The following is a 15,442-nucleotide window of genomic DNA, read 5'->3' on the forward strand; positions in this document are numbered from 1 at the left end:
AATTATTAATTATTTTTTAAATAAGAAGGGAATGCAGATTACATGTTGACTGAGAAACATTTTTGTAAATTTATTCTCAAATTAACAGTGTAATTTATTCACATCTACTGTCCAATATGCGCAAAAGCTTTTAAAACGTTTTAAGTCCACAAATATCATATACTTGCAGAATAAACGATAAAAACAAACAAAAATTTTATAACAAATGCATGGTTAAAGTTGTAGATCTCCGAGTTATTCGACTCCTGCGAGCAACAGCTGTCCAACATCGCAAGCTCCTCGCGAACCGTGGCTATCAAGGCGCAACCCGACCATCGCAACAACGTTCATAGCGCCTAAGACGAGGCTAAAGAAGAGGCAAAAAAAGGGTAGCCACTGACCCTTGAACATCAGGATTTCAGAACGAGGTGTCAAGGACGCGACGCCTCGGCTTTCCGTTCGCGCCAACCTTCCGCGCCACACGCACACAGCTCGCCCCGCACCCAAACAAAGACGTGTAAAAAGCTCAGCGAGATCTGGCGTGCGTATAGAAGAAGCAGCAGTGCCATCGAGCGAAGAAGGAGTAGGAGAGCCAACGCTGGCGTCAGCGTGTCTCGGAGGGAGCGTGGGCTGACTCGCCCCGATCCCCGCGGAACAGGCCGGCATATCCGCGGCAGCGTAAGCTCGCGAGCTTGCGGGCCACGCGAGTAGCACGCGAGAGGGGGCGACTTGCTGCTCGGGTCTACGCGCCGGATCGCTAAGTCCGCTCCTTATCCCACGCGCGCCTTTGCGGAATATCCGCTCTCGAGGCCGGAAATCCGAGTGTCGTGCTTGGCTGAGCTTGCGGGGATAGAGATAGAGAGATGGAGAGCTTTTGCCGAGGGTGAGACGATGGAGTGGAAACGCTATTTGCGCGCGGAGTGGCTCTGTTTTATCGGTTGGGCACGATTCGGATGTTCTTGCAATGAGCATCGATTATGTTCAGGTGAAGACAACAATTTGATTCTGCTATAGGAACTTAGCAGTTTTATTAAAAAATGAATAATTATTTTACCAACTCCAAGTATAGCAAAGCCTTACTCGCACGATAAACTGCGGACACTGTACCTTATCCGTTCCTTCGTAATCCGTAAAGCACATCCGTTCCTAGCCACATGCGCACGCGTGGATGTACAACCCGTCGAGAGAATACGAGCGCGAGCAGTGTGCCACCCCTTGCGCGTCGCTGCAACCCTGGCACGTGAAACTCTCGAGACGCCTCGGAATACTTCGACCAAATTCTTCAGCCCCATAGTTATGCTCTGCGACTGCGCACTGCCCTATGTGATCGGCGAGGGAAAGATACTTTTATTCACGAGGGTACCTCGATTCAATGAAAACATAGTAGCTGTACGTTTTAGATTGTTTGAGTTGATTGAAACGAACCTTTGTTAAAAAATAGTCTCTAATGAAGGATTGAGATAAAAAAGAATTGGCCGAGTACAAAAGTAAGTTTGGAACGTTCGATAATTTTTCACAACTAATTTGCTAATTGAAAAAATGACACTGTTTCGAATACATTAAAATAACTGCGAGCAAAACCAAATTACAAACAAGTATTATATTTTTATCAAACCCGGACACAGTCATTCGAAAAATCACTCCAGGATCCCCTCGCTCGATCGGAATCCAAAACTAAAAACGAAAAAGAAAAACACAAAAAATAAAAATAGTTCAAAAAGTCGCGCATCGCGCAGTCTGCATATCCCTCGTATCGGGCGTACGGCGATAGTCGCTCTGTATCCGGGCGCTCTGGGAGCGACGTCGGCGGCCCCCGGGATGTAAAGCCTCGCCGAGGGATGAGCCGCTTAGCCTCTAAACCCTGTGTGCTCCCTCTCTCTCCAGCCTCCAAACGCTGCGGCGGCTGCGGCACACATATGCAGCGCGCCGCCAGTTTCGACCGGGGCTCTACAAAGAGCGAACGCTGCACACACACATGCACGCATATCTACACATATAATGCACGTACACCGCGGGGGAAAACGAGTGGGACAAGTGCGCGGGCGAGAGTTAAAGCACAGGGATTATCCGTGCTCTGTATTCGCGGCTGGGATTATCTCCCGGGCTGGGCGCGCGCACACACACACACACACACACGCGCGCGCGTGAGTGTAGCCAAATCCTTTAGTGGCCGGGCAGCGCCATAAACTCGCGAATTCTCCTAAACGGGCCTTTTACACACCGAAAGCGAGCGAGAGCGGGCGAGCTCTCGTCCCTGTTTGTTCAAGATACGCGTGTTTTGCGCACTTCCCCTGTATGTGTGTGAGCGCGCGCGTGTGGCTGCGGATTAATGCGGGGATTATTGACGGGGGCTGGCCAGGATTCCACAGAGAGCACACGTGCACGCGTGGGAGTAGAGCCGAATCCGAAATCCAACGCACACACGGAGCTCGGATAATCCTCGTGATGCCATCCCCCGTGTGTGTGTGTGTCTGTCGGTGTGTATAAAGAGGAGAGTCTACTCTTCTCCCTTTTTCCGCATATGCCGAGGCGAGCTCCGGATTTTTGCAGTGTCTTTTTTTCAGCGTCGATGCGCTCGCGCGCTTGATCCGCTCTCTATAGCTCTGATGCTCCGATTTTTCGTTTCGTTTTGTTTCGGGACGCGACTGCAGCTTCGGTGTCAGCGACGACGATTCTTGCCCGCGCATGTGTGCGCGGATAGAGGGCGACTTGATTTGGTTGGAAGGGCGCGAGAGAGATTATACGCTTGGAGATTAGCCTTGTATGGTGTAACCTTGTAAGTTTTCGATTGTCGAGGCGCGAGTTCCGTGTATACTAGGGTGTGATGGCTTCGTTGGTTTCTTTGTTAATAAGAAGATTAGCGCTTTTCGGCGCGTATCTAATTTTTAGCGTTAAAATAATAATAAAAAGAAGAGAAATAAAAATATAGCATAATACAGTCATAATCTCAACCGTCGACGTTCCCGCGCCTAATCCCATAAACCCGGCGGGGCATCATGATTATCCAAAAGCACGCGCGTATGTATATAGGGTCACGGCCAGTAGCAAAATCCGATCGTCGTCGGCGAGCAGGTCCTCGTCTCTCTCTCTCTCTCTCTCTCTCTCTCTCTCTCTCTCTCTCTCTCGCATACATAAAAACGAATCCGTTTAATGCATCTGTCTCGGTTCCGCATCCCTTCGACCCCATCGCACTCACACACACACGCGGCGATTATCCCTTAACACCAGAGCGAGTTTTGTCACCAACGCACATACACACACACACACGTACTCGCGTAGATTATTTCCCAACAACTCCGCTCTCTCCCCGCGTGACGAAACAAGAACACACACGCGAGACTGTGAGTACACCTTGGCGTATGTATATGTATTATACGTGGAGTCGGCTCCGGCTGAAGGGATATATTCAGCCCCAAATCCGGATTACCGCGCGAGGGTCACAGTATCGGTCCCTTGGCTTATCCCCGACGTGCATGTGAGTATGGTATACTACGGCGTCTTCTCCTCTCGCACTTCGCGTCCCGAGTGAGCTTGCGCGTGTGCGTCGATGCTTTATTCTTGGAGTATAGTATACAGGCCAACTTTCGCCAAAGTGGATCAGAGGAATCGGCCGTCGAGGGGTAGTTCGCGTTATCGGGAAACTATATGCGATTATAATAACGAGAGCGAGATATTGAATAAACCGTCCGCGCATAATTTAGGATAATCAACGCTCGTTACGGCTATAACGCACTCAAAATTCCGTCGACGCATATCCACTTAATCGCATCGATCCTCTCGCAAGCGCATCTCTCGGTGCCTTTCCACGTGGCTGCGCAAACCAACCCCCTATACCTATCCGCTCAATCTCCTCTCGCTCTTTGTCCTCGATCTCTGTGTCTCCCCACCTATACAACCTACATACCCTCCCTGAGCGTCAACCTCCTTACGCGTGTAAGGTACACATCGAGGTCTCTGCGTATGTAGACTCGGCTCATCCTCGTCGATGTCCAGTACACGCTGAGAGACGTTATAGGAGGTATAGGCACACAGCTCACGCGTACATGCGTGTAGAAGTAAATCTCGTGCGCCCGCAGCGGCAATGAGAGCCTGAGCACACGTGCAGCCCCGACTACTGCATGCCTAAGCCGTCTTAATCGGCTAATCGCGACGGAAGAAGGGAGAGAGCTACTGCCTCGTTGTCGGCTTCGAAGAGGATTGTCGGAGGGGTGCGTGCGTGTGTGTGTGCGAGGTTTTTTTTTTCATCAGGACATCTGTGCGTGCGCAGTCGGCCGAGAGCGAGAATTAGATGACGGCTGACGCGATGTGTAAACAGAGCTGTTTCACGAGGCTGATTATCGCTGGGATTCGGAGATGAAACTGTGGCGAAAAATCAAAATCCCAATAAAAAGGAGTGGAATGAAGATCGTATAAACGCAGGCTCGACAGAGTGCATCGTGGCGATTGAAGTTTTCCGAAGGAGTTACACACGCAATAAACGCACACGCTCGGGATGAAAAAGAAAAGGGAGAACGAGTGAAGAGCAAAGGAGTCATTAGCAAAATAAGTCGACTAATTGATGCAAAAACACACGCGGATTATCGTGAGCGCGTCCCTGGGACGGGACTATACGAAGGCTATAGGGAGGGGTTTAAATCCGGCGCGAGCGCAGCTTTCGCCGGCAATAATTAGCCCCCGAGCATGATTTTAAGCCGTAAATGCCATAATCCGTTAATACCCTTAATCCACAGACTAATGCCATCCTGTCGGGCTGTTATTTTTTTGCGCCGCTATACCACTGCAGCAATCGCGCGGAGCGAAAGGGGGGATGATCGAAATGCGGATGAAAAAGGAGAAGTGCGTAATCCAGATTCGTTGCATATGTGAGAGGCAGGGTGCGTGATCGTCTTCTTTAGTTTTGAAATCGTAGCGTCCACTCGATCGAAGTTCGTATATAGCCGCTTGTAATCTGGTGTCAATATATTGATTTACGTTTGCTCACTTGATTTGCACGAATCGATCGTTTGCAAGAAATTGTTTTGATTTTTCCAAAAACTCTGCTTTCTCGACTCTCGATTATAATCTCCCCATTCGTTAAATACAGCGTGCGATGATCGATCGCCCAAAACATCCTCGCGCGCACGTAATAAGCGAGCGGAGCTTTTCACCCGAGCGTTTGCTTTTCCCTTAAAAAGTCCTAATCCGGCGCGCTGGATGTCTGAAGCGATTTTCGCACGGTCCCGCGCGCTCTTTCGGCTTCTTTAAAACGCTGCCAGCGGAAGGTGACTTAATTCGTTTGCGCTCGAGATTTATGGCGCCACTCTGTGTGTGTGTGTGTGTGTGTGCGTGTGTGTAGACCAGTAACGGGGCTACTTATACACCCCATAGACCGAGCAAAGTTTGCTTTCTTTTATCCGGGGTGTAAGGGGTGTGTTCAGTCATCTAGTGTATCGGAAAGATTGTTCCATTGTTCATTCAAATTGGTGTTTTTAAAAATTTTCACGTTTACCGTCAGCGATATGTAACATCAACAAAAACATATGGATCATCACAATCAAACTCACCGGGACCAGAGGCAGTCTTGCTGAGATCGAATCCCTCCTGCTTCGGACTACTGGCCAGCTCCTGCTTGAGATGCTGATTGTGGGCGGCGTAAGGTTGCTGGGCAGCAACCGCATTGGCAGCCGCGGCCGTCACAGTCGGCTGACCCTGGTGAGCGTTGTTCCCGCTGACCGACGAGGGCTGCTGATGCGCTGACACCGGAACGTTCTGGGCCTGAGACTCTCGCTGCTCCCTCGACTGGGACTGCTCGCGCGACTGCGACTGGGACGACGCCTGGGACTGCTGGGACTGAGATGAGGGTGGACTGCGCGGCAACGAGGGCTCGCTGCTCGGCCGAGAGGGCGGTGATGCCTTGTGCGTTAGCGCCAAAGCCTGGCTCTGAAAACGGATAAGTAATTTGCGTGTAAGTATATATTGTTTTGCAATGGTGAACTTGGTTATACTCGTAAGTTTAATTTTAACGACGATTATCGATCGAGATCTGACTGATTAATTTAGCGAAAGAGCTGAGAGTTCGCGTACGTTTTGATCGATACGGGTTATCGACCTTATTGCCATTTCTAATTTACTCAGTAACTGAGAGTGTGTAAGACATTTACATAAATTGATTCTATGCCATTTCCATCGTGACATCGCGTATATGGCTTTGTTATCGTCATTACAATTCATAGCTACACGAGAAGTCGTATCGTAATCTGCGGGCGATTGCACAAGGCCAATTCAATAAATACTTCAGAGTTTAACCTTGCCATACACGTGGAGTCTATTTTTGAAAATTTTCGGCTGAAAACCACCATATTTTATCGCACAAACCGTATGTATTATATTTGTGCCTAAAATATGAACTGGAACTCTCACCTCATATCATCAAGCACCATGACTAACCAGCCAATGATACGACACTTACAAGCTCTGACGAAATCGGCATCGAAATCACGACAACAACTCTTTAAGCGCGAGGTATTACAGTCGCGAGTGATTTCGCAAAAGTCAATAATCAGTGATTTGAACGCCTATACATATATATATATATATATATATATATATATATATATATATATATTTCCTGTGAATAATCCACTCGATTATACTCCGCTCGACGTACGTATACATACGTTATACACACAATCCTATCCGAGTCGATTAAGATTAGATACTCCTCGAGCTTATACGCGACGCAGCTTAAGATAAGTTGCACCAGTTATAAGATCGGCTTCTTTCGCGAAGCGTAGACAGTATAATATATATATATATATAGGTACTTGCGAATCGCTTCGAGATAGATACACGCTCTGCATCAGCAGCAGCAGCAGCAGAAGCATCGTTGAAAACAAAAGCCGTGGGGGAGCTTGCGCGGCGTCGGATCAATCGGCTGATATATAGGTATATGTACATATTCGGCTATAGGTACGTCTGTGTAATCGGGAGAGAGTGAGCTGATCGCGCGATGATCTCACGACGATGAATGCGTGTATAGCTTATTGCGAGATGGACGACGACCGAGCGGTCGATTATTGCGATTAATGGGTAATTGTTAAGCCGAATCGCGCGCTCGTCGATTATTTCCTTGAGTCGCTGATAACTTTGCCGCTTAAACCTTCGGTTCAATTCTGTCCGTTGTAAATCTTCGTTCGCGTACGATCACGTAAAGGATTTTCCTTCCACGAATTAAGTATTTTCTGAACAATTTCAGAAATATATTTCGTCCAAAAACAAGCCTCACTGGAAACACACGAGGCGCGTCATAAAAGTCACGAGTCGCCCACGTGGAAAAGATTTATCCAGTCTGTATACAGGTTAGATACAGGCTATATACAAAAATTATTGTATATAAACTATCTACAGTCTATATACAGTCTATATACAGACTGTATAGAAAAAAATTCGGATGTGCGGTTCCCCTGGCAACGACTTATCAACGATAATTATTACCATGGCAACCAAGGAAAATTTATATTGTTTTTTCTCAATTTTATATAGCCTGTATACAGACTGGATAAAATAAGCGATCACTTTTGTATAAAGTCTGTATACAATTGACTGTATATAACCTGTATACAAACTGGATTAATCTTTTCCATCAACAAAGCAGCCGCACGAGCGACGATTAAAATATCCAGAAGAAAGCGGTTCACGCGGATATCGCACACTGTGTGTATCGGTAGCAGTATAAAGAAGTTAGTATAGCGGAGTGAATTCTCGAGGAAAAGAATTAAAGGCGGATGATCTAAGCGAATGAAATCTGAGCGCGGCACGTGCTCAATTCGCGGACTTAGATTTATGCGGTCAGTCGCGCGCGGTGAGGATTGGAGAGAGAGAGAGAGAGAGGCGCGAGAGCGCGGCGTTAACGCTCTCTAACGGCTAAGCCGTGGCCCCGTGTCAACTGGGGTCAACTGGGCCCAGAATGCGACAATCCGTATACGACGTCTCGCGGCTTATAGACTTTGCGACGAGTGCGAGCGTGCGAGAGATACGATGCGAGGCTGTGATGTACTTTTCTGTTCTCTTTATTCCTTGCTTCTGGTGCGATTGCACCGGCGATGATCGAGTGCGAGAGGATGAGCTGCTTTGTTATTGTTTCTTAGCTGGTGATTTTGTTTTTGCGAATAACTGCTTTCGGTGATTTGGACGTTTTTTGGAGGAGACGAATTTTGTGTTACTGAGATAGCAGTAAGTAATTTGCGTACAAGGTTTTAAATTTCGCGATTGAGGATTAGAGATCGGCGTGAAACAAGAGAAGTTTTCAGCCTCGAAAACGCTCATTTGCACTGGTACACGTCAATCCAAAACTCATTACATATTGCGCTGGTCATCCATCGCTCAAATAATTGATTGGCTCAGATAACTTTAAAAAATTTAACAATCTAATCCTTATACACACAAGATTGCACGAAGCTACGTGCCAAAGAAGTAACAACGCTCTGAATGCCTAATTGTAAAGGATAAAAAAATGTGTTATAATACGTAATGTCAAATTTTTACAAATCCTATTTTTTACTGTTTATTATATTTTGCCATACATCCATCTTGCCCGACCTTTCCCCACACCCGAAGCCACCGCGATCAGTTCCCAAAGCTGTTTATCTTGCGGCCGACTGTACGTCCCCGGGCAACGGAGCTACTGTTTCGGGAGCTGTTCTGCGTCGTTGCTCTCCTTCTCTCTCTCTCTCTCTCTCTCTCTCTCTCTCTCTCTCTCTCTCTCTCTCTCTCTCTTTCGCGAGTCGCGTATGGTATGCGCGCGCAAAAAACACGTCGGACCGCCGAACGAATCGAGCCCCCCGTTTTGCCCGCGAGCGCCGCACGGCAAGTGCAGGAGCAAGAGAAAGAAGAAAGAAAGAGAGAACGAGAGGATAAGGAGAACCGATGCCTTGAATTTGGCCTCGCCATGAAGGAGCCAGCAAAGAGAGGGTATACGCGCGCTGATAGTTTTCTTCAAATTGCTCATGAGGAACGACAAAAATTTGAGACGTCTTTGTTTTTTGGAATTGAAGTTTCGAACGACGCGACCGATTTCGAGACTTTGCGAGAGATGTTATTACTTTGAATGATACGGAGAATCCGTTATTGTCAACTTGTAATCGATGCTCGCAAAAAAGAATTTTCAACTCAAGCGAGTCCATTTTTTGATTCAACATTCCTGCGACTGAAACTAGTTCTGATATTAATAATCAATTCGATCAAGTGATCGGGCCCACGGCAAGATATTCAATAAGCCGAAATAATAGAGCAGAAAAAAAACGCTAACTACTGTTTTCAGCCTGAGCCATACGCGTATAATATATCTATATACGGAGGCTCGGAAACCCTTTGGAGCGAAGCGAGAGTCCAAAATTATTGCCGAAGGGCTCGACAAGGACGGGAATACTCTCCTCTCCTCTTCTCTTCTCTCTCGCCCTAACAGGCCACAGTAGTTCGCTGTGAAGGACCGAGAGAGAAGAAGAGAAGGTTGATGAGAAGAGAGAGAGAGAGAGAGAGAGAGAGAGAGAGAGAGAGAGAGAGAGAGAGAGAGAGAGGAGAAGCTCGGAGAAGATGAGAAAGCGACAAAGAGAGCAAAAGATAAGAGCGGAGAATGAGAAGCGCAAAAAGAGCGAGAGAATGCCCGGAGGAGAAAGAGAGAGAAGCGACGTGTATACGAGAGAAGAAGGGGGCAACAGGTGGATGGGGTTAGCGGTTTATCCGGAGCTAACGCCCCGAGTGATATCTATCGCGACGGCGTGTAAGGCAGCGCGAGTTACGCAGGGATAAACCTTTCCAGACTGTTATATCTTCCGAAATCAAAATTTTTTCTCCAAAGTCTATTAATTACCTACCGCTGTCAGTCACGCCGAGTATGTTTAACATATCTCCATTCAGTCGGATTTCGGTTCGGATCGATCGGCTTTTCGGGGATAATTTTATTCACAACTTAGTGAAATAGAAAATTTTTCAATCGTTTCGCGCGATAAAACAGTTGACTAAAGCTACGGTAGATTAGCTTCCATACACCTTGAAAGTTTCCCCGACCGACCATTATTGGAGAGTCATTATTCCGATTTTCACGATGAGTGTGTGATTTGCGAAGATTTATTGGTCTCGTTAAATTACAATTGATAATCGTTCGCAGCCGTTGATCTCCGGCTTTGTTGAAATTATTGAAATTATTGAAATTATTTGGGGGACCGTCGCGCGCAAATTTTCCGAAAGTAACGCGCGTTCTATATCTGAAAATCTTCATAAAAGTAAAATCGACTATACGCGCAATCATAACTTTGAACTTAAAAATAGCCGTCTCCGCGCTATCGACGTTCTATTAATAATGCGTTACTATGCAATCCAATGTGTATATACATTCTTCTTTTCGAAAATTCAAACGACGGCAATTATTTATCGACAAGTCTCAATTTGACGCAGCAGTACACTGTTCTGAGAGAGTATACATCAACAAAGTGTCCTGACCCAGCCAATGATGAGTGCGCGCCGATCGATTCAAACAAACGATCTAATATGCAAACGCGCTTAAATTACTCGCGCGCGCGAGCTGTCTCTCTCACTCTCGCCGAAAAGACGTCACCGCGTCACTGATATTTGGCAATTGAATGACTCTGTGCGTCATACGCGTCTCTCGCGCTGGATTTAGAACGTCAAATCCTAAGAAATTTTTCATCGGCTTATTGTTGTATTTCATAATCTATACCGCGTTTGTAAAAGTGGTCTTATTTGCGGCTGCTGTGTGAATTTTCACTGACGTACATTGCCCCGATCGTTCGATCTCTCTGTTATGTGTTATTGTTTTTACAGCGATCGCTGAAAAGATTGGAAAGTATAAGACCCACGTGTTTCTGAAATTAAAAAAATCGTGAAAAACTGTGGCTGTTGGAAGTGCAAAAATCGACGATTGAATTACTACGAATCTTATCTCGCCGCATACATGTATACGAGGTGTGTCGCGATACAGGCAAACGATCAAAAAATATGCATGCGTCTATTACACTCTCCCACATATATTTGAGTTTTTAACGCTTCGGGTCACGGTTAAGATAGGCGACATCGCTCAAGTATCATAAGGTTGGAGGCGTATCTCTCTATACCACCAAAGCGCGTGCAGTAGCGGGAGAGAGAGAGAGAGAGAAGGAGATAACAAAACAAAAGCTACAGCACTGTAATGCGATAATACGCGCAGCGACGCGAAGTTAATAGATGGAAGTATCAACAGTAGCGTCATTACCATAATAATGTTCGTATAGCCTCTTCGTGAACTGGATAAAATTCGAGAGACATTCGCCAATATTCAATTTCGTCGAACGAAAAAAGAAACAGGCGAAGTCCGCGATTATAACGAATGAGCCTTTATACTGGTGTGTAGAAAGCGAAGCCGTAGCCGGTTGGAGCGTTTGCTCGCGCGCTATCAAAATATCGGATGGCCGATATTCGCCGATAATTGGAGCCGCTCGCTCGGAGATAATCCGCGGATCGAAACATCTGCGATTACGTTACGTAAATCACGTCCGGTTCGGACACTCTCCGAGCGTAAGGGATTAATGAATCGAAAGGCAAGTTAGCCGCGTTGTTATTCCCTCGTATGTGTGTGTCCGCGCGCGATTGCTCTCAGGCATTATACATCGAGCGAGGAGATCGACCTTTGGAGCGAGAGGTGCGAGGATTTGAATGCGATTTTTTTTTTAAATGAGAGGTGCTTTTTAGCAAAGAAAATTTTTTAACAAAACGAGCTGGTTCAACCTTCGGAAGCCGGAAGTAATTAGCGTAATCTTCTGAAAGGGAAGGGAAAGCTTAGTTTATTATATACTTATTTAAAACTTGAACGTAAGGCCACGCAGATAAACAAATCGATACTCCCGAGCGGATCCCAAGCGTGTAAAGCAAAAGAAAAAATCACAACAAAGCATCGCTCAGTGGTAGAGGCAGGAAAGGAAGCGAGAGCTGCAACCGAAACAGAGATCCATCCATGAGGCAGCAGTATACCTATAGTCCATGGGAAAAACAGGAAGAGGGAAAAAGTCTCGTTCGATTCGACGTATCGACTTGGCGCATACATACGCATACGCGAACCTCCGGCCTGCCTGGTGGTGGAGGCCGGATAGATGGATTACAATCATTCCGGGCGCAAGGGGTGGTCAAACAGCGTGACCGCGCGCGCCCAGCTCACAATGCCGGACGACAGAGGAGGACGACTCGACGTGCATGCGTATTATATGCAGAGCTGCTGCTGCTGCTACTGCTGCTCTATAGATGCCGATCCTCTCTGTAATTCTGGATTCCAGGAGCTGCCGTGGTTCCGCTCGCGTATGCGGTTTTGCGCGCGATTCTTTTTTCCGCGATGTACCGGCTTCTTTCCAGGGATAGAAGCAATGACATACCCGCCAAATACACGAAGCGTCGTTCGAGCGATGAATGTTTATTCGATCCGCGTATGAGCTTAAAAGTTAGAAATAAAAGACGTTGTGTGAGCAAATCTGCGCGGGGCGATTCAAAATAGACCAGATGAGATAAACCTGCGGCCGATTTCGTCAGAGCTAAAGTAAAACTTTCGTCGCGAAAATTTCCATACGCGACGCGCATATTGTACTTGCAGAGCGCGCGATCATCGGGACAAAGAGAGAGAGAGAGAGAGAGAGAGAGAGAGAGAGAGAGAGAGAGAGAGAGTGAGAGAGAGAATCGCTGATCCGTTATACTCACTCGCGAGGATTTTTCGGCGGTCATTCCTCGAATTTTATTCAATGAGCGGCTTACTTTTTTACCCGCGCACGCGATACCTCGCGTCGCGAGCGAGGATATGTCGACTACAATTATCGGCGTTTTGAGAGAGGAGAAAAAAAGCGCGCGACTCTTTTCAGGATTCCTGCGGACACAGGAGCGCACGAGGAGAGACGTTTAACCGGGGGCAATTTGCGAGAGATAATCGCACCAAATTATTACGGATGATTCCGCTTTTATGCGTGTCCGCGTGCGTTTTCACACGTGAGTTTGGAAATTCTTCGCGGCAGCCGCTCCACTTTGCGGACACAGTTGAGAATTTTTCGGAAAAAGAGGCTTATTTTAGCGGTGATTTCTCCCGGGATGTGTGTTTCGACTTCCGAAAATTGATTGTAAACATGCTTATTACGACTCGTTAAAATTGCTTCGCAAGCTTTAATACACGCGTACACAGTACTGTAGTACAGTAAAATCAGTCAGAAGACGCCGCTTATCATCGATTCGTTAACCAGCCACTAATCCACAATACTTACTCCCGGCGACGGGTAGACACCAGCGAGATTTATGGCATCTGCTGCGGAGAAAGAGCTATACGCTCGAATTATCTCCGTGTCCCGCTATAGTATATCGTATATGCAGCGCGTGAGTGAGAGCGTAATATAAAAACGGAAGTGTTTTCGTGAAATTTCGTCAGCGCGGCGGCCTAATCCCCTCGAATCTAGTCAGCACATAAGGCAAACACGTATAGCCAGAAAAAAATACGACTGCTATGCGCGTGTGTACACATGCCGCGCGAGAACAAAAAAATGAATTTAGAGAAGAGCTGAGCGCTGACATGTGTGCACGCGAGAGAGAGGGAGAGAGAGAGAGAGAGAGAACGGTGATAAGAGTGACGGCTGTTGCGCGGAGGAATTTTTGAGAAGACAGGCGCTTTGGAGTTCAATAGCGTGAAGAAATGTATATCGATGTCCTCCCTTCTATAGTAAAAAAATCGGATCTAATATCCTATGAAAAATCGCTCGCGACTCTCTTACGCAGCCGACAGAGCCTAATCCACGCACACACGCGGCGTAAGGCCTCGAGAGAGAGAGAGAGAGAGAGAGAGAGAGAGAGAGAGAGAGAGAGAGAGAGAGAGAGAGAGAGAGAGAGAGAGAGAGAGAGAGAGAGAGAGAGAGAGATGGAGAGCTATACCCACGAAAGAGTGTTATACGCAGGGACGAGCCGTTGGCGCGGCGCGCGCAGGTAACTGGATTAGCGGATTACTGCACACGCTCGCTCGCGTATACGTACGCCTGTTATTCCGAGAGCTATATATGTATACGCGGGGCCCTTTGTGCGAGCGATGCTCGCTGCTTTCTTTTCTCATGCACGCGCGCGACCCTCTCGGAATCGCAACGGACGGATTTCTTTCGCGGCTGGAATGTCGATTCGCTTTTGGAACGTTTGTACTGTCAAACACTTCCGAAATCAGTAGTTACAGGTGGATCGGTCAGCCGCGCGCCTAACCCAGTTCGGCTCCTATAGCTGCAATATTCGCGATCTTCCAAATCCCAGATCCCATAGTCCCGGGAAACATAGCACATGTATACAATCACAACTCGTTAGTGCGCAGACCGGTGGCGGCGATCGGCCGGGAAAGGTGTGCGCTAAACCGCGGCCTCCTCTGCAGCGCCGCAAGCCATAAACGTGGTCGCGGCGGCGGCACAGGAAGAAGGCAGGGGCACATCCGTATCGTGGTCACAGCCCGTGACCCCCCACATACTCCGCTCAGGCTATACATACGTGTAGATATATGTGTGTATGCGCACCTATACCGCCGCGAAGTCGGCGAGATCCAGTCGCGGTTTTACCGAGGATTATCCGGACCCTCAGCCGTGGAGACGCGAAGCTTTTCAGCGTGTGTGCGTGTACGTGTGTTTTCGACGTCGGCAGACCGCGTCGTTCTTCGCCGCGTGTCGATGTTTTGGATCGCAGTGAATTTTCACGTTGTTTCATGCGGGGCAGAGAGAGACGATTTTCCACTGCTTACGGCGCGTTTAAGGTTCGCGCGCGCTTTTGGGTGTGGTTGCAATGCTGTCGAATCGATGAGGTATTTTATTTACAACGTGAACCTCGTAACGCGATCGAATGAGCAGCCCCTGTCAAAACAAACAGGCGTATCACCCCCTATTCGATATCGCATAGCTGTAATATGCGTACAAGAACATTACGGCCGGAAGCAGCCGTAGCGAGCGCATAACGTCGAATTATTAGAACGACACGCCGCGGAAATCATACACGCAGGGGTGGCCAATTGGCTGTTTAATGCTCAAAGGGGTTGATCTCCGAATACCCTTACACACAGACCGGCTTCCGATGCAGTCCAGCACAGCCGTGTGTGCTTACCTCCTTATACATTCTCGCTTACGTCTTTCCTCGTACTTCGTACACGCATCGCACACCGCACTCAATTTGGCCCCTCTGCTGTATTAGCATTTTAGGGGATGGATCATCGCCATGCGAGGGAGAGGATAACTCGCTCCGCGAAATTGCCTCTGCGGATAAGCCCCACCGGCGCGTCGGGGAGATTTTTAATGGGCGCAGCGACGGAAAAGGGCATCGTTATTAGTGCGGTTCGGGAATTATTGTTTCTCGCGCTGGCGTTGGCGTGATGAATTTTTTATCAGGGCTGCTGGCGAGGGGTAAGGGTTTATTCAGAAACATGTGTAGCTTATACTGTTGCGTAAAAGTT

General features: G+C 47.6%; 1 protein-coding gene across 1 annotated transcript in view; it reads right to left on the minus strand.

Moving 5' to 3' along the window:
- LOC100122637 (hormone receptor 4) overlaps nt 1-15,442 on the minus strand; it is a 39,318-nt gene that overhangs the window by 22,553 nt on the left and 1,323 nt on the right. The window contains exon 2 of the mRNA XM_008219602.4: nt 5,523-5,898. Within this exon, the coding sequence (XP_008217824.1) occupies nt 5,523-5,898 (376 nt within the window). The remainder of the gene's footprint in view (nt 1-5,522; nt 5,899-15,442) is intronic.

Source organism: Nasonia vitripennis, chromosome 2 (assembly GCF_009193385.2).
Source record: "Nasonia vitripennis strain AsymCx chromosome 2, Nvit_psr_1.1, whole genome shotgun sequence".
Taxonomy (NCBI): Eukaryota; Metazoa; Arthropoda; class Insecta; order Hymenoptera; family Pteromalidae; genus Nasonia; species Nasonia vitripennis.